At 43.7% G+C, this 20,334-nt stretch overlaps 1 protein-coding gene across 5 annotated transcripts in view; it reads right to left on the bottom strand.

Annotated features, from left to right (window-relative positions):
• TTC7B (tetratricopeptide repeat domain 7B) overlaps positions 1-20,334 on the bottom strand; it is a 315,699-nt gene that overhangs the window by 133,995 nt on the left and 161,370 nt on the right. For all 5 annotated transcript variants that reach the window (XM_034768134.1, XM_034768135.1, XM_034768136.1 and 2 more), the window contains 2 exons: positions 7,722-7,794; positions 3,827-3,987 (listed from right to left, as the gene is read on the bottom strand). In XM_034768134.1, coding sequence (XP_034624025.1) covers positions 3,827-3,987; positions 7,722-7,794 — 234 coding nt within the window. The remainder of the gene's footprint in view (positions 1-3,826; positions 3,988-7,721; positions 7,795-20,334) is intronic.

Here is a 20,334-nt window from a genome sequence, read left to right as displayed (position 1 = left end):
CCCCGGGGAAGAGCTGAGAAAAAAAACTAAAGCTACCAGCTAATCAAACAACGTGCACAAACCCTATAGGACACCAAATTTTATTAAAAACAAAAAGGAAGAAAATACATCTGGAACTTAGGCTTTTGCTAGATTTTAAAAGAGCAGTTCCAAAAAGTAAGCACCCAAAATAGCTTTCTTGGGCATTAGCTTAAAGGTGACAAGCAAACAAAGCATCTTGGATTAGTACGGAGGAGTCCACAAGCCTTAAAAATAAACAGAAATAAACCTAATCGTGTCTTTTTAGACATTCCCTAATTGTACTTGCATATCTAAGGCTTCAGTTAAGTAGGTTCAAGGTATGAATTGATAATCTATAATCATACCTGGCTTAAAGTTGCTTACAGCATTGCTGCTCTATGTCCCTGCAACCCAGAAAGAACAACAAAGGGAAAGTTTCTTTCCCAATTTTAAAAAGTTCTACCTTCCCATTGGCTCTTTTGGTCAGGTTCCCACTTCCTTTTCTTTACCTGGGGGACTTTTAACCCTTTACAGGTAAAGCATGCAGAGAACAGCTACCTGGCTGGCTGGGTGTCCATCAAAGGGAGCTACTCCCCCTCCCCCACACACTTCATTTATCACACATGCAAAAAAGTTTTAAATGATACTTTGATAGGGGAGTCTCTAATATGCAGCAACGGGGAGACTCAGAAGCCCCATACTATTTAATGTACTAAGATTCAGAACAAGGTACTGGATATCCTGGCCTGTGTCCCCAGAGAAAAAGTAGAAAACAATTGAAATGTACAAAGAAACCAATTAAATACTAAAGAAAATAGAATGAATCAAGGAATGTTTGAGCATACTGAAAATTAGCAACTTTTGAGGTGATATAAAGGGATTTCTTCTCACAGGTGGTGGGGGAGAGGGAATGGGGTTGTGTCATCTGTCATCAGTTGCAGAAAGGGAAAATAAGAGTCAGCTTATATCCAAAGCACTTTTGTAGAATAAAAAAACTGTCAAATATTTTTACATGATGTTTTACAAGTGAAATATATAGCATAAGACCCGATCATATAACTGCGACTTTGCTGATAAATCCCTATAGAAAATAATGTAATGATATGGAGAATTCAATACCAGGTTTAAATTATGGGCCAAATTGTGGCTGCCCAAGGGAGAAGACAGAGAATAAGGAATCTTCACCATCCCTTGAACTCTCTGCAGGGGCCAGCCATGACATGATGGGGTATGCTGCTGAACAGATTATCCACCCAAAAAGGGAGCGAAGAGGGGCACAGCTGCACCAGCACAGGGAGAGTAATTTCACATTCATTCTTATTCAGAGACTTGCAGATTTCCCATCCCGATGTCTGCACTCACTTCCTTTCTCCCCTCTCCCAAAGACTCTTCAGGAAATTCTAGCCCAATAAGAATTTATCCAGTGACTCCCCTGATCTGTCCAACTAGGTTTTCCACCAAGGGACCTGTACCGCATATCACAATCTTGTCCTAAATTAAGAATAAAAGATTTTGCCTTATTTTTTAGTGCGTTGGAATTAGTGTGGAGCTAGGTTTAGGCTCAAAATTCAATGTAAAGTATTGCTTTATCTTTTTCTTTTCTCATTTTGAAAAACCAACAGACGTATTCTGAAACGTACATATAGGAATAAAGGAATTGCCATACTGGATCATACCCTAGTCCACCTAGTCCAGTACCCTATCTCTGACAATAGTAAGTACCGGATACTTCAGAGGAAGATGCAAACAACCTCCTCACTCTATAGTTAAAGACTGTCTCAAGACCTGAAGTGTGAGGTTTAATATCTTTCAAAATTTTTATTAACATTTTGTAGTTCTTGAGAAGAGAATTGGAGGAGGCACAGATTCGTTTGTGTACGAATCTGAGAAATGGATAGATGATGCTGAAATTGTGAAACAGAGGAGGTAAGAGATGACGCAGTAGACGATAATATTGCACAAGTAGGGTGGCATATTGCTGTGAAGGGCCTTTGAAGTCAAGTGCACAAAGACTTGAAGTGATGCAGTTCAACAGTGGGAGCAACTGGATAGATTCAGGGAGAGGTGAGGTTGATGTGGTACCTGGTCGGAGCGATGAAGGTGATCTTACCAACTGTGCTTTGTATGGATTTAACATGGAGTGGGAGGTGACCTGGATGTAAGGGAGGTCAGTAATCAAGATGGGAGAGGATGAGGGTTTGGATGAGAGATTTTGTTGTCTGAACTGAAAGAGGACGACTCATGCAGGGATAAGTAGCAAAATTTGGAAACAGCCTGGATGTTCAGGGTAAGAGAGGGATGAGTCAAAGATGACCCTCTAATTTATGGGGAGATGGAATGACAGGGAGGATAGCAGAATTGTCAACAGCAAATGAGAGTGAAGGAGTTGGGAGGGAAGAGGAGGAGTTCAGCTTTGGCAACGTTAAATTTAAGCGGACAGTGAGTCATTCCAGAGTAGTCATCAGAGAGCAAGACTGAGATGTGAGATTAGACAGAAGCAGACAGATCAGGAGTTGAGTAGTATATATGAGAGCCGCCAGCATAAAGATGGAAGCTGAAACCAGGAGAGGAGCAGATTACACAGAGAAGGAGCTCACCCACAGAAACAAGTATGGGGCAGTCTCAGAAGCAGCAGGCACAAAGTCAAAAGCTTCAAGGGGTCAGATTTCAAAAAGAAGGGCCAAAAGCAGTGATGAGATCCATGAGGATGAAATACAGACCCTATGATTTGGTCATGAAAAGGTTGTTAGAAACCTTGGTGACAGCGGTTTTATGTTTTTTTTTTATTGCCACAAAGTTATTAGTTTAAAAATAGACTATATTTTAAACTGAAAATTCGATTACTATCATATCTGTTAAATGGGCATCTGATAAAGACTAACATATATGAATAAATTAATTTCCTTTTTAAAACATTTGAATTAATGTTAAATTGTCAGCAACTTAGTTTAGGATGTTTAAAATGCTGTGGATCATAACCCTGGAGTAGCTAACACTGAAACTTCCTTATCAGAATAAAATATTGCTGGTCTTATTGAAGTCAATGGGAATTTTGCCATTGACTTCAGTAGTGCTACGGTTTCACGCTGAAACTTTTGACCATATTGTGGGTTCCACTGAAATATATACTAATTTTATACTGAATTTAAATGCATCTTTACAGAATTATGAAACCCAACAACAAAGGGATGTCATCCAACAACAAAGGAAACTGTGGTGCCTGTGTGTGTCCCAAGCAAAATACAATAAATATGCACAACAAAAAATGAATTGTTTTTAATATGATAAAGACCCTTCCACCAAATTTGTGCTTCTTCCACTTCGTTGTTTAATTATGTACCCGTTGATTCCTGATGACTGGCCATTAAACACAAAGTAGCACAGCAACTTTTATACAATAAACACATTAGTGGATTTTTATCCTTAGAGGACGACATTATGAAACTACATTTTTTTTTATTAAAGTATCATATAAGCTTTTTTCGGATGCTACATAAAAATATACAACCCAGGAGAATATTGTAAAACATGCTAAGTGGGAAATTTTTAAAACAAATAACCAGTATATGGAATAATACCAAAAAAAGGCAACTGTTTGAAACCTTTTTTCAACATTTAAAAAAGCCTAAAATGCTAAGAAACAGCATTAGTATTAGAAAACAATTACAATGCGTTGGAGAAAAAAATAAAGCTAAAATAAAAAAGATTGCAATCTTCAGAAATAATCACTCTTACCATTAGTGAGATAGGGAGCCTACTACTATACAACAAAATTCAGGAGTTGGGAAATAGGGTATATGGAAATAGACGCACTGAAAGTACTCACATGAAGTTTTCTGGATATTCACTCAAGGCCATGTCAATTATATTCAAAGCATCATGATAGTGTTTCTGGGCTGACAGCAACAGTGCAAGGAGATGCAAAGAGTTGGCATCATCTCCTTGAAGTTGGAGAGCCTGACGAACATAACCCAAAGCTTCTGGTATCTGAGTAAAAAAAAAAATGCTAAGAAGAGTTATTATTAGAAATACCACTTGCTATAGTTTCACTGCATGTATATAAACATTCAAAGTACATGTAATACTCGTAGAAATTATGCAAAGCTGTATAGGCTCCCATAAAATACTAACCAGAAATATACAAGCAGACTTGACATTTTACAGTGAACATTAAAAGCTCCAAAGTAATAAATCAACCTCTGAAATGAGATAAAATGTGTTTAAATTTATGCATAGCAGTCAATACCAGACCATTGCATCTAATTCATTCCTTTTCTCCCATTTACAACATTTTAAATCTCTTTTTAATGATGCTCAAAAGATATTTTAACTTCAGCTCAAGTATATCTGAATAAGCACACAGCTAGATTTCAGAGTAATCTTTCTTCTTTATAACTCCCCATAATCACCAAAGTTATATATGCTTTTGTTTAAACAAATGCTTCAAGTGTTGAAAATGAATGTACAATGTGAAATTGCATTTCATAAAGCAATGTGCTTCTGAAGTAAAAAGGAAATTCTGGCAAACTCATAACAGTTGGGATTCCCTCCAAGATCTCTTTCCACTCAGCTTCCCAGGAACTCAGTTCAACTCGAGACTTCACCACTCAGGTATCTTTATCTGTTATGCAGCAAAGCTATGCTGAATTGATCAGACCCAAACACAGCGTGTGAATGCAGGGTACATCACAGATCCAAAGATACACAGAAACCCTCTCCCTCTACATACAGCTACACATCTCACTGCATTTACTACACATTGCATTACAAATTTGGGGATTACCAAATACTTGGTAGGAACCAGTTCTCGTACAGCATGCTCTGTCTACGCACTGGCCATGTTCAACCTACTCTTTACCTGAACTTTACATTTTCAGCATATCTTGTCCATTGTTATCTCGTTCTTTGCAAATGGTTCCCTAGGTGTTCCCTCCCTGTACCTTAGCTAGTTCAGACATTCAGTCTCATAGTTGACTGAGCCATTTTCCTAATTTAGTTACCCAACTGTTTTCAGCCTGCTCATCTATTTACTTCCCTAAACCTGTCTTCCAAGAAATGAGGCCTCCCCCATGTTTAATTACTCATGTCAAGCCAGACTGACATTCCACTGCCTTTGAGGTTTTTTAAATATTTTTTCAATATTTTTAAACATCTGTTGCATTTCCATTACATTTTGGGATTTTTGTGTGTGCTTTCTGAAGTTTATTACCCAGCAACACATTCTCAGGACAACAGTAGTTGTAATAATTTGAACTACCATTAATATCAGGCTCAAAGTACAACCCAGGGGGTGCAAGCTCATCTCCTCTGGTACAACCCACCAATGTATTTCCACTGCCTGTACATTGTCCCTAATCCTTTGTTCCACGGCTATTTAGTAACATATTCTTTTCCAATTCCGATATAGTGGTTTTTACCATGGGTCATCCTGTGAAAGGGGAGGTATGAAGAACAGCTGAGGTGCAGATTGGGAGTTCACTGGATGAGCTTTCTCAGCAGGCGGACACCCCTGCAGAGCTTTCAATCTTTTTACTTCCTCCTTCAGTTGCTCCTTCTCTATTGCAAGCTGCCAAAATGGCACCCATAGTCTTCCATGTTCCTGATCTCCTTGTCCCTCACCCAGAATCCTTTGCCATTGGGGCCAAATTCCACTTGGAAAAGTTAGCTTCACCTACTGACACTGCTGATTTATTTGACCCCAACCAGCACTCAGTTCTGGCTAAGAAACTGTCCAAATTATTGGGATCAGGATTGAACTGCAAGATATTCCTTGCATTCTGGGGAAGCACCATTCATGCCACTTCAATGTGCGCTTGCTCTCCTCTTGCTAGTATATTACACACATTATGCTCTCACAAATTCCACCTCCAAAGGAGGCAATCTGCTAGCTCATGTGGACCTTCCTCCAGGAGGAGCTTCACATCCAATGCTTCCGCATGAGCTGATCTTAAATTATACAGTACTCATGCCAACTGTGCCCCTAAAGTTAAGTCATCAATAGTATGACCTATAACCTGCAACCATAAACGCCCCAAAGACCTCTGCCATAACTTATCCCAATCCTGCTTATTTAAGTGGTTCATCTTTTTCAAGGTTATTCCTTTCGTAAACCTATGAGTGAACCTATTCCATTTGTTCCATGGAGGGGGTCCCCAATCCTTAACAAGGGATTCCAACTCCTGGATGCAGACTTTACGAGTTTCAGTCACAATCCTTCCACCGTCGTTCCCTTCCTCTTCTACCTGGACTATAATTGGAGCAGGGGGTCGGGGCATGCCCAAATCCTCTGGATATATTATTCAACTCAGCCTGCAGGTATCTTGTTTTAGCAGTGTCAAAAGCAGGGGAGCAGGAGCAACTTGCACAGGCCCTGCTGCACAGGTACATCCCATAGCTACACTGAAAACTGAGGAAAATGCTCCTGGATCCTGCCTCCCATTATGCTGGTATCTCCACAACTCGTCCTGTAAGTTTGCTACTTGTTCTACAAGCTAGTTGTGTTCCTCCCAGCTTTTATTTTTCTCCAAAAACACCTCATTGGATTGCATGTACCTTGTATATCTTCTTTTCTTCTCCAGCCTATTTTTTCCTTTCCTAATTTGTGGATCTGGATCTTTAAGTCCTTTAACTTCCTGATCCAAGCCTCCAATGTCCAACATTTAGCCCTGTAACAACATAGTTTTTTGCTTTTCTTTTTTCCATATTTTATCCAGCACTATTTGTTGGAATTCCTTTTCCACCTGATTCTAGTCTCTCCCTACTACATTTCTGGGGTGTAATAGCCAGGCCTACAATAACCTGATACAGAAACTTGTGATATCATAAGACAGTCCATTCTTCTCTAATGTGATATTTTTGCTGTTCATTAGCAATGAAAAGTAGTCACCTAAAGTATGTAAACTACTCTGCTCAAATCTAGCTCCTAAAATAAACCTGACACAGGAAAAAGCCTACAATGACATATACAAAGCAGCTATATATTACCCAAATTAATGCCATGCAAGATACAATCCTAGCTCCTTTAAATGTAACAGCTGTACAAGGACAAGATTCAGGTTGTGTTTTAAGAACACAACTTAACTCCCACCTCTTTCTGCAGCTTTATAAGATTTTTCTTTTCTTTTTAAACAGATATTTGTAGTACTGTTTACAACAAGCAAACCATCCACAAGTATTCAGAGAACATGTACTTTTACATGGCCATGAGGTGCAATAATTTGATTCCTAGTCTCCTACTTCTGACCCTTAGAGCTGAGTATGCTGTGGCAGAATACTGGATTAAAGGGCAACACTGATAGACTCTAAGGGAAATGCTCCCTGTATTGATGTTAGCCACAGTGCAGGGCCTGTAGGGTAAGAGCAGAAACCATCTATTCATTAAATGAGGAAGTGGAATTAAGCATGTCTAGGTACAGAATTCAATACTCCCAGGACAGATATAAATCATGTAACAGATGATCAGGATTTATAACAAGCGCACACAGAAAGAGTAATTGAATCCTTAGGATAATAAACTATTCCATTGTTAAAAATGGCTGATGCACCTTAATGGTATATAATACATATATTATAAGCTGTGAACACAGCTTGCACCAGGCTATGAAAACACATGAATTATTTTGTTTGCTGTTTACCATTGCTGTGTCCATTTACACAGGTCAGAATTTCCTATCTTCATATCACAATGTGGAGTTTTAATATATTTGTCTAGTAGAACTAACCTGTCTAGATATGGCAAGCTGCAGTGCCAGGTAAAATGCTGCGAGATGATCTGTTGGAGACAAACTGTGGGCCCTGAAAAAAATTGAAACACAGTTAGTCTATTAGGACATGTTAACTACTATACATACAAATCTCTTTTTGACTTGTCATTGGTTCATATTTTGACATAGGAGGACGTGCCAGTCTTCTGTCCCTCCCACACTGGATTGGTTATAAAGTCATTGCTCATAACAACCCTGGGTTAAACAGAAAAACCTTTTGGTTTTGCATAGAGTCCTTTTAGTGCAAGTAGACTATGTACCTTCAGTGTAATCTTAGAAGTGGATGAAGTGAAAAGTAAGAATTCTCATTAATGATGTCTAATCCAAGGTCCATGCCAGAGACACCTATGGAAGAGTTATTTGCACTAAGAACTCAATTTCTCACAATTAACTATGGGAATCTTATTTTACATTAAAAATCTGATGTGCTTTAAAGTGACAATGAGCAGAACGATTCCAGTTGCATGACAGGGGCCCGAGCCATCCCACTGATGCAGGACAGGATGATGCTGAAGGCTAGACCTCAAGGAAATGGAATGTACAGTGGAGTGAATCTTACTGTTGCACACCCTCCAGTGAATGCTGCAGAATCCAGAAATCTGATCACACTCTCAACAACCAGTATTCTATACCTCCCTGGGGACCAGGCAGATGAGACAGCCTGTCCCACTCCAGGCACTCAAGAAAAAGGTAGGAGGGTATCCTGCTTCGCTGATGTGCAGGGACTTTCCAGCCATCCCTTTCCCACCATAGCACAGGGCAGGATAAGACCCCATATTTAAAAGGAGGGAAGAAATAGAGACCAATATTTCTTTTAAAAACAAACATTACTGCAGCACACAAAAAAGAAAGTAGGGGCCCAATAACATCAGCACTTTAGGATTAGACACACAGTTAATGAAAATATCACTCCTCTGTTTCAAACATTTTTACCTATATTTATCATACGTAACACCACAGGTTACCACAACAAAGAAATCAGAGGAAAAACATTTTTCTCTCCATTTTTTCAGGTTTTTTACTTTGTGCATTTGACAGAATTTTGTGTATAGACCATTTTGCTCCTTCTCCTGTAGAGTCAGTTTCCACTGCAGTTTGTGTGTTTGGGATTTTTTTTTTTTTTAAACATAGTAACAAAAGAGAAAAAGGATATTAAAAATAAGTGGATGTAAAAACAAATACTGTCTGGTGAAAACTAAGGCATTAGGGGTAGAACCTAACACAACTTCTAAACTTTGCTTTTAAAACAGACTAGATTTCAAATTGATGGTGTTCTCTAATGGAGGTTATATTACAAATAGGACATAAAATAAAGATGCCAAGAAAATCTAGTCAGAATTCTTTTTTCAGAGAAAAAACACTGCTATCCCTTATGATCATGTAGGGAACCTTCTACACATGCCTTGATCAGATCTGCCATCCTGAATGTACAGAAAGACAGTTCTAGTGGCTTGGTGGCTTCCCATAACATGCCTGAGTCGCTGCAAAATGAAATTCTAGCAACCAGAGGAATGGGAGAGGGCTTAAAATTTACTACCAGATGCATACTACTCTGAGTGACATATGAGAGATGGAGACCATTAACAGGGTCAGGGGACATTTCTCATTTCACTCAGATTTTAAGTAGAAAACAAAAATAAAAAACCCACATAGAAGGAATGGCCCAGTAAATAAGTAATGATCTACAGAGATCTTCACTTGTAGGTGTAGGCGTCATTTGTGGAGAAAAAGGGGGCATCACCCCCACCCCAAACAAAGACAACACATGGGGGGGGCACAGAGGGTCATGTGTCACTGCCCCCCCCATTTCTGAGAGTACTGAGCAGCCCTTGCAGGGCCTGCGGGAAATGAGAGGAGGAGAGGTCTGTCCTTCTCACACTGTGCCTCCCCCTCAGCATGTTTCCTGCTCGCTTGGCCCCTCTCCCCAGCAGTCAGGCTGCTTCTCCTGCCAGGTGAGGGTGGCTGCTCTCAGTCACTGCCTCTGTGCAACGTGGCGACTGCCTGAGAGAATCTGGCTGGGGAGGCAGCCTGCAGGATGGAGAGAGCACAGCTGCCCCGGGCTGGGCATAGGGTTGCTAGGGAAGGCACCGGGAGCAGTGCCTGAGTTAGGGACAGTGCCCATGCACCTCCTCCCACTGAGGTGTCCGCAAGGGCACAGGAGTTCGAGGGGAGGGGAACATTGTTTCTGTGAGTTTTTTCACCTCCTTCCCCACTAGGCTAGGGTCAGCCCCCGCCCGGAGGCACATACTCCCTGCTCCTGCGGCCCCAGCCCCCCAGGAGCTGGCAGGTTTGGCCCAGTGAAGTGGGGCTAGAAGGTTCTTGCACTCAGAGGCAATGCGTGGGGTGGGCCAGTCACATGACCTGCCCCAACCTTTAAATTGTGTACCCCCAATATCAGCAGGTACAGGTTGTCTCTGCCCTGAAACTGCAAGCCTTGGGCAGGCAAGGAATTTGCCTTCCCCATACGCGGCCCTGTTAGCCTGACTAGAGCTGCCCCCCAAACACAGAAGTCAAACTACGCCTATGCTTGTAGGTTACTGGCTCAAAAATTCAGCTCCAGCTAGCAGTGACTTAAAACTGTTACCATCTGTCTGCTGTTCAGTGACTTATGTGAAATGATTATATCTGTACCACAGCAAACTCTCCAGAAATCATCTAAACAAGTACTGTTTGCACAAACATGACTTCTGTGAAAAGAACTTGTGGTACAATATGATGTGGACAGGAATCTAAAATGCCACAACCAGCATCACAACTGTCCGCCTTGAACCTTGGCAGAGGTAAAGGTCATGGGATATGTAACTACTCTCCTTCTTGAAAGGTTAGGGGTAAGAATCTGACATAGCAGTATGGTGAAGCCTGCACAGTTGCTGCCCTTATAACCTGTATTGTTGGTAGACCAAGTATTTCAGCTTCTACCATTACTGAAGACCAAATTTATTTTCAAGAAGTGGGATGGAGTAAAAAGCACAGACACTCTGGAAAAAGTGCAAATGAGCATTCCTAGAAGTGACAGTTTTTAAATGGAGTTGCCTGCCTCAGTCATAAAAGCAACTTTATTAACCACAGACACACACATTTCCAGCAGGGTTATATGAATCCCTGCTGATGAATGTCAGCTCTAAGTGACGCTTCACGCTACCAGACAAGTCAATACCAAACTTTCTAAAATTACTTTCTTCCTCCTCTTTGAAGCAAATTATAATGCTTCCTCCTCTTTGAAGCAAATTAACTGTTCACTGTCATTTTGAAATCTTATCCCACATGTTTTCATTAACAACTCCAAAGATACTTCAATTTTAAACTTTGGTACAAATTAATAATAAGAAATACCAGTTGACAGAATGGACATATAATTTTGATTTCAAGTAAATTGAAATTGTGCATTCAGATTGCTAAATACAGAACACCACAGTGTATGTTTCTAGTACGAACTGGTAATATAGAAATACAAAATACACAGCTTTTAAGAAAGGAAAAGAAGTCATCACCATTTTCTAAGGCACTCTATGTTTATATGCCTCTATTTAGCACAAAAATTTCAAAGCTTCAAATCACTAAAAAATTAAAATTCCAGCCACACTCTTCAGCTAAAGGGCATCCATAAAAGCTCACTGTACAGACACCAGATGTTTTCAGATATCAGCTGACATTACTCACTGCTAACAAGTCTTAGAAACAGTATACTTAAGAAGCCCATCAGGAATCTTGTTAGCTGCTGTAAGAAAAGAAGCTGCAAAGGTCCTAGGATTAATAAAAACAGAAAATGAATGATAACGGTTGAATGGGGAAAAAATATCTTCTCATGAAGTCCGAATTCATGTTATTGCAGAAAAAGAATTCTAGTAAACCCCCCATATACTATTCAGTATTTTTCACAGGGTTTCAGCCCAAACATTTACAGTACCTCCTTTTCTAGGACAAATACTGTAAGAATAACAAAAATCAGACAAATGGCACAGTCTCTGCTTTATCAAGGCACATAGCATTTCCATTAGGAAGCTCACATTTTATTAATTTACAACTGCAGTAAAATACAGATCAAGGGAACCACCAAGGTTTGGTACACGTTGCATACTTTAATCCTTGGGGAAATGGCAAGTTACCATGCGGATCACTAGCAGAGACTTGCCTCCTAAGTGCTTTTGGATCTCCATGGCAAGCTGGAAGATGAGGAAGAGATAGTTGCAGCTACGCAGTGGGCAGGGAAGGACTGGCTTCAGTCAAGAGTCTCACTCTGTCCCTGGCTTTTGGAAGGCAACCACAGAGGCATGCAAGTCATGTTAGGAATTCAAGTCAGGGATGAAATGGCATACAAGCCACCAGCAGTTGAGTACATGGAGTCAGGCTGACAGCAGAGCAAGACAAGGGGATGCGGGAGGCAAGTTAGTTGGTGATAGCTGGTAGTTGATGTTGGTCCTGCTTTGAACAGGGGATTGGACTAGATGACATACTGAGGTCTCTTCAACCCTAATCTTCTGTGATTCTATTAAATGGACATGGTCAAGTTTTAGAACTTTGCGTAGATGACAGGAATGGTTGTGGAACCCAGGGAGGGACCAGGAAGTGTAAAGTGCACATTGAGATGGAATGTCACTATAATTTCTAGGTGAACTGTGAGTGAAAGCCTTGATTGATTGATTGATTTATAAGAGTCAGTACATAGTTTTGGACCATTGGGAGAGTAGCGGATGTCAGGGAGATTTGTTGGGAATTACACCAAACCTGAAACCTAGACCACTTTTGCAGGGCAGTAGTGGAGTGGATTTTCAGTAACACATACTCTATCTTTTCAGCAGGCCTGTTGCCAGTTGTTTCAGGTAAGGGTACCAAGTCTGTCTCAGCCATGTGGGAGCAATCAGTATGACATTTGCTCTCTCTCTTTTTATCTTTAACTGGACTTTTGACAGTAGGGGAACAGGGGAAAGGCATAGAGAAAGTCCCTGTCCCACCAAAGAAGGAGAGCGTCGCCCAAGGAGTGTTGTCCTATCCCTGGCCTGGACCAGTAGCATGGACATTTCTTGTTCAGGTAAGTGGCAAACAGGTCTGTGGTTGATGTCTCTCATGGCCTGAGTAGGTCGTGAAGCACTGCTGGGTTTATCTCCCACTTGCAGTCATGTGGGAATTTGTGACTCAGACTGTCCGCTATCAAGTTTTGTACTCCAGGAAGGTAGGTCGCTGATAATGTGATGTTGTGGGAAATGCACCAGTTCCACATCTTTAGTGCTTCTGCACAAAGGAAGAGTGACCTGGCTCCTCCCTGCTGATTTATGTAGTATATACATGGTATGTTGTCTGTTAAGACATTTGTGTTCCCTCGATCAGTGGGAGGAAATGGACCCAGGCATTCCTGATTGCCCTGAGGAGGTTGATGTGAAGGGACATTTCCGAGGATGACCATTTGCCTTGTGTTGTAAAGTTGTTTAGATGTGCACCCCATCCTATGAGGGATGCGTCAGTGGTGAGAAGTAGTGACAGGGAAGTTTGCAGAAAGAGAATCCCCTTGCAATCACTGGCTGGATTTTTCCGCCAGTCCAGGGAGTTTTTGACCTTGGTTCGTAGTGACAGAGGTTTGTCTAATCTGTCTCTGTTGAACCATATCTGGAGGCACTACATATGAAGTCTGGCATGAGATATCACCGTTGTGCCTGCCGCCATATCCCCCAGGATTTGGCGGCAGTGTCTTGCTGATATTTGAGGGCAGTTTTGTAGTGTCTCTATGAGTGTGGCCAAGGTGCAGAACCTGTGCTGAGGCAGAGCGCTTTGGCCTGTAACGAGGCTGACTCCTCTGGACTCTAGGTGCTGTACAGGGGTGAAGGTTGATTTTTGGATGTTGATCTGTTCTGTGAATAAGTGTACTGCGGTTTTGGTAACCCAGTGAGCCTCATTGAAGGAGTGGCCTCTGAAGAAACAATCATCCAGGTAGGTGTAGATCATGATTCCCTGTGAGCATAGGTAAGGCGCCACTATGGAGAGGACCTTGGAGAATACTCTTGGAGCTGATGAGAAGCCAAAGGGGAGTACTTTGTATTGGTAGTGGTCCTGGCCCAGGGTAAATCTGAGAAATCATCTGTGTGAAGGTAGGATAGATATGTGGAAATAGGCATCCCGTAGGTTAAGCCCGAAAGCCAATCTCCCCGTTCCAGAGATGGAACAATCGCTGCTAGTATGACCATGCTGAATTTCTGAGCTTTGACAAATTTGTTCAGAGCCATGAGGTCCAGCATGGGTCTCCAACCTCCCTTCTTCTTGGGTATCAGTAAATAATGAGACTAAAAACATTTGCCTCCTCGCAGATGTTGAGGTACTGGGTCTACGGCTCCTAACTGGAGGAGAAGATCTATTTCTTGTTGCAGAAAACTTTCGTGAGAAGGGTTCCTGAAGAGGGATGGGTGTTTGGGGAGGGTGGTAAAGTGAATAGACTACACGTTGCAGATGATTTCCAGGACCCATTGGTTTTGATGTTATGTGTTCCCAGATGCTGCGGAATGGGGCAAGCTGGTAACCAAATGGATGCAATGTGTTGGTCAGCTATAGCAGTTGAGGGGATTGGTCTGTCGACCCCTTAACCAACAAATCAAAACTCATGTTTTGAGGTAGATGGTTGTGACGTGGAAGACTCTGGGACTGATGGCTTAGGTCTGGAGAATCTGGATTTCTCTCTCTGAGGCCTGTAGAAACGCTGGGTTGGGAACTGCAAAGTACAGTATTTATGTTGAGATTGCAGACTAAACTTTCTCTTTTGTCCAGGAGTATAGATCCCTAATGAGCAGAGAGTAGCCCTGGAATCTTTAATGGTCCGAAGAATGAGTCAGGCTTTTTAGCAAACAGTTTGGTGCCTTCGAAGGGAAGGTCTTCTACAGTCGTCTGCACTTCCTTAGGGAAGCCAGACAGGTGTAACTGAAAGGCTCATCGCATAACCACTGCAGTGGAGATGGACAGGGCTGCTTTGTCAGTTGCATCGAGTGCTGACTGAAGCGCTGTTTTAGCCACTAGTTGTCCCTCATGGATAATAGCCCAGAACTGGTACCGGTATGACTCTGGGAGCTGATCAATAAAAGTGTTGAGCTTTGTATAATTGACATAGTCATATTTTGCTGTTAATGTTTGATAATTGGCAATTCTAAATTGCAATGTGGCTGAGGAGTAGGTCTTTCTCCCAAAGAGCTCCAGGTGTTTCCAATCCGTATCATAGGGGATCTCATTTGGTGATGGTGGCCATGGGAATTTACTGCATCCATGACAACAGAATTAAGGGGAGCGGGAAAAAAAGGAATTCCGTCTTCCTAGCTGGATGTAATATTTTTTAATGGGACCATTTGTAAGTAGGTATCACCAATGCTGGGGTCTGCCATAACTTGGACAGGTCCAGAAGGACCTCATTGATGGGGAAGACTATTCTGGAGAATGAGAAAGAGTATAAGATGTCAAGGAGCTTGTGATGGGTGTCTTTTACCTCCTCCAGGGGTATCTGGAGGGTGTTTGCTACCCTCTTAGCCAAATTCTGGAAAAGCCGGTAATTGTTGGGAAAGGAAGGTGGAGGGGGTATCACTCTCTTGCCTGAAGAGGAGGAAGAGATATTGGTTCTCAGTGTAACTTCCTCCTCAAATCCACCCTCCTGTTCCTCCAAAGATCTCCTCTGCGGGTTCAGCAGTTCTGGATGCTGTGGTTGAGGGAGAATGTCTCAGGCACTTCATGGTGAGTCAAGCTGGAAGCCCAAGAGGTATGAGGTCTGTATGTTACCCAGGGATCCCAGTAGGGCCACTGGGGTGGTGGGACAGTTCCGCATGGTGCCAATGGCTGGCTGTACCATGGTGGTGGTGGAGTAGGTTGAGGGTATAACAGAGGAGCACCTTGATAACAGGCACCATAGGGAGCATGAGAGGAGTGGTGAGAGATGACCTCCTCTGGCTCACTGTCTGAGTCACCACTAGAAAATGAAAGTGCATGGCAAGGCGCCAGAGAAGACTCCCATGACTGGAGAAGACTCGGTACCAGAGCCCTAGTGCCAAGAAGGGAAGACTCTGCTATATCAGATAACTTAAGTTCTCTTCAGTGCCACAACTTCTGTTGCGTGGACCAACCCAGTGCCGATGCCAGTACGCAGGGAGTCTCAGATTTTGCCTGTACCGAGCGCTCTCGTCTTGGGTGGCTCACAGTTGATGGTGCCGAAAGTAAAGCTTGTACCAGCAGCATCTTCTTAACACTGTGCTCCCTGCTCCTGTCTTTATCCACTGGTACCGTTGGCTCGATCCCTGTGCCTATCAGGTTTTTAGGCGCATCATCGTACCTGCCATTCCAGACCCTCATGAGCTATGTTTATTGTGCTTGGACTGTCTCAGTACCGACGATACCAAGCATGCTGGTGAACTTCTGCTAGCTCGGGGCTCATTCTGGGGACTCTCAGCTCTTTTTTTAGATGCTTTACCTGAGAGGTTTGCGGCTGTTTTCTTCGATTCATAGTCCCTGTATGTTGAGGGCCGTGGGGAAGATTTGTACCTTCTCGGTGATTCGTGGCGCAGATCTGGGGAAGGCTGAAGGGCTGCCTCCATCAGGATGATTTTCTGTCTCAGTTCCTATCACGGGGGCAAGTGCACCCCATCCCCCTTTGGGGCAGGGCAAGGGTGTTGTAGCCCTGTGGTTAAGTCCGCCTGACCGTCCTTATCCTCAGGGCAGTATGGCCTAATGGCCAAAGTCTATCCGGTCACCCTTCCTCACAGGGCTAGGTGGACTGGTGGCCAAAGTCAATATGCGTGCCCTCTCCCTACGGGCAGTAGGGCCTCATGACGCAAGTCAACAAGGCTGCCCTTTCCCTAGGGCAGAATGGTCCAGTGGCCAGAGTTAACATGACTGCCCTCCTCCACAGGGCTGTCCAGCCTAGTGGCCAGATTCAATAAGGCTGCCCTCCTCCGCTTGGCTGAGAGACCTAGTGACCAGCTCAGGGGGTGGGCAGTGGCTGGGGTAAGGGGACCCAGGCCCTCTGTACTCCACCAGATCCCAGCCCAAAGTCCTGGCAGAGGCGAGTACAGAGATCTGATCAAAGAGTCAGCACCAAGCACAATGGCTAGTGCCCCCTGGGCTACTTCCTACCCTGTCTCCTGATGCAGTGGTCTGGATGTCTTCAGGGTCTCTGGGTTCCTCAGCCTGTGCAGCTCCCAACAGCTCTGACTTCCGTTGGGCATCAGCATGTACATGGGAATCCTCTTTTGTCTCGGCACTTTGGGGTTCTGTGTCCTGGGCCTTCCACATGCATCTCCCAGGCTGGAGCCTGCAAGGTCCGTCATCCTCCTTGGCAGTCAGCCCAGACGGAGTGGAGTTGCTTCCTTTTATACTGGTGTTCCAGTTGGAGCATGGCCAGCAGGGGCAAGGGGGAAGGGCTTCCTCTGCCCAGAGTGTCGGGTTAACCCCTTCTTGACCAGTGTGGGAAAAGTGCACCCTGTCACAGCTCCCTATCCTTCCGTGACCTGGGTTTAAGCTGTTGACAGAGACCACACTTCTGAGGAACATGGCCTTCCCTGAGGCAGCACATGCAGCAATAATGTTTATCTGCCACAGGGATGGCCTCCTTACAGGAGAGGCACTTCTTGAAGCCCAGTGAGCTGGGCATGCCCTGCTGGGGAAAGGGGTCCCCGAAAAAGGGGGAAAATTAAGGTTTTTGGGTTTTTGTTTTGTTTTTAAAGTGAAAATAAAGAAAATCTACAACTAAGAAGGAAGGAGATGAACTCGCTACTAAAAATACTAATAAAGACTGAAGATAATGATCACAAATGGACTGCTAACAGCTCCCTCTCCACCGAGGGGGGTTCACCCCAGCACGCTGGTTAGCCTTGTGGTGGGGCACAAGTGGGGAGAGCGCATGTGTAGGCCGAATGGACACGGTTACCAAAGTTCTCCAATCAGCAGTGCAGGGATGCAAGTGCACCTACAGTGTAGCACCCACAGTAGGGACACTACTCGAAAAAGAACAGAGTAACCTTCCACAGGAGGAAGGAATGTCCTGATTGCCACCAGGTGGACTCTCAAAAGCACTGAAGGCGAGACCCAATGACTTTAAGGATAAAATGTAGTCTAGGATGAGGGGAATTCCTGCTGCTTCTGGTAAAACCCCTTTATGTTGTGCCCAAGACAAAAAACATCTCTTAGTCCGGTAACATTGTCTAGTGAAATCCTTCCTACTGTTAGAGAGAATGTCTTGTACAGTCAAGGAGCATGTCTGCTCTAGACTAGATTCCCATCTAAATACCATGCCCTGAGGTGGAGTATATGTGAATTGTGATGCTTGATCTTGCCACTGTACTGGGTCAGAGGATCGGAAAAGTTCAGGATGGGAATTGGTGGGCAGGATGACATGTGCAGGAGATTGGGGAACCAGAACTGTCTTGGCCAGAAGGGCCAATGAGAAGACAATCATCCTGTCTTGTCGGATTTTGTGCAGCACGCGAAGCAGGAGCAGTAGTAGAGAAAAGGCATAGGGGAGTCGGTCCAACCAGGAAAGTAGGAGAACATTGCCCTGGGAGTGGAAGCCGAGGCGTACTTGCTGTTTGTCTGAGAAGCGAATAGGTATCTAGCTGAGGTCCCCCACTGCGTGAAGATGTTGTGTACAACTGTCTCGTGAAGTTCCCACTCGTGGTTGATCACAAAGCATCTGCTGAGTGAGTCCACGGGTACAGTCTGTGTCCCCAGAATGTAGGCTGCAATTAGAATGATCTGATGGCTGATGCACCAATGCCAGAGATTGAGATTCCAGAGAGAATGAGCAAAAGAAAGTATTCACATGTTTTCCTTACTGCTTGGAGTTCCAGGATATGGATGTGCATCCTGGAATCTTGAGGTATCCACGACCCTTGTGTCTTACGGTCGTCTATATGGGCTCCCCAGCCCAACAGGGATGCTTCAGTGAAGATAGTTTTGTCTGGGGAGGAGGGAAGAAAGGGGACTCCCACACGTATGTGATGTGGGTTTGTCCACCATAGGAGGGTGGACAGTACCATGGCCAGGACTGTCAGCATAAGGTCCACAGAACGATGGATTGGTGAGTACAAGGACTGACTATGCCTGAAGGCAGTGGAGGTGAAGTCTCATGAAGGAGGTCACATAGGTGCATGAAGCCATGTGGCCAAGAAGCGACGGATAAAGTCCTGGCTGGTACAGAAGGATTATTTGTAATGCGAGCTAGGACGACATTTATTGCCTGAAACTTGTCTGTGGGAAGGTATGCTCGTGCCATGACTGAGTTTATGGTATCCCCGATTAAGTCGAATGATTGCATGGGGTTGAGAATTGACTTCTCAATGTTAATGCTGATAGGGAGATGTGTAACACAAAAGTCCAGGCATGGGTTTCCTGTCGGGACCTAGTAGCTAGGAGCCAGTTGATGAGATATGGAAAAACAAGTAGACCATAACACTATCCTGAAGGGAAGTACGCTGTATTGGAAATGGTTGGCGCCGATGTAAATCTGAGAAAAAGTCAGTGGGCGGGTGAATATCAATGTGAAAAGTAAGCATTCCTCATAACGAGAGCTGTGAGCCACATGCCATTCTCTAAGGATGGAATTATTGCTGCCAACGTAACCATGCAAAACTTGAGTTTGGAGATGAAGCAACTGGGGTGGAAGAGATCAAGAATTGGTCTCAAACCCCCTTTTTCAAAGGATTATGTTGAGTAGAACCCTGTTCCTTGATATTCTAGAGGAACACGTTCTATCGCTCTCCATTATAATAAGGAGTTTCCCTTTTGGGTGAGGATCTTGTTGTGAGAGTGGTCCCCAAAGGGGAATGGGGGTTTTGGAGGAGGTAGTGTTACAAACTCGATCATATAGCCATGATGGATGACATTCAGCACCCATTTGTCCATTGTTATCGCACTCCAGGCATGGAAAAGAGTTAGCCTGAGAGGTTGGTGGTTCTCAGGCTTGCATCAAAAATACCTCTTGGCTTGCAGTTGGGTCTGAGATGAGGAAAGCTGGGCGGGAGGGGGGGAGGCAGGGAAGGAACCCAGGGAAGCAAGACCTCTGAATCTTTTGTAATTTAGGTGGGGGTTCGAAAGGTTTCTGATGATAGAATTGAGAAGACCTGTACCATTGGTTGGACGATGGAACTTTCGTTTCAGGGCAGGAATGTAGATGCCCAACAAGCAAAGGACAGGCCTGGGGTCCTTCAGTATATGCAATGACTCATTGTCTTCTGGTTGAAGAGATGGGATTCGTCAAAAAGGAGGTCCTCGATGGTGTTCTGGACCTCCCTAGGAAAACCCAAAAGCATGAAGCCAGGACTCCCTACATATCATGATAGCCGTAGCCATGGCCCTAGAGAAGGTATCAGCTGCATCTATTGCAGATTGAAGGTCAGTTCTGCCTATCAGTTTCCCTTCCTTGATGGGGGCCTGAAAACTGACATGATCTTTTTGTGGGAGGGTCTCAGCAAATTCTTCTTATTTAGTGTAATTCAGGAAATCATACTTGGCCAATAATGCTTGATAATTGTAAGAGAAGACTTTCCTCCCCAAAAGATCTAGCCACTTCCCTTTCTTGTCTGCAGGTGTAGACCAAGGATGTTGGTGCTTAGCCCTC

Source organism: Trachemys scripta, chromosome 4 (assembly GCF_013100865.1).
Source record: "Trachemys scripta elegans isolate TJP31775 chromosome 4, CAS_Tse_1.0, whole genome shotgun sequence".
NCBI lineage: Eukaryota > Metazoa > Chordata > Testudines > Emydidae > Trachemys > Trachemys scripta.
Note: the sequence above shows the minus strand (reverse complement) of the source record. Positions and strands in the feature narration are given on the sequence as shown.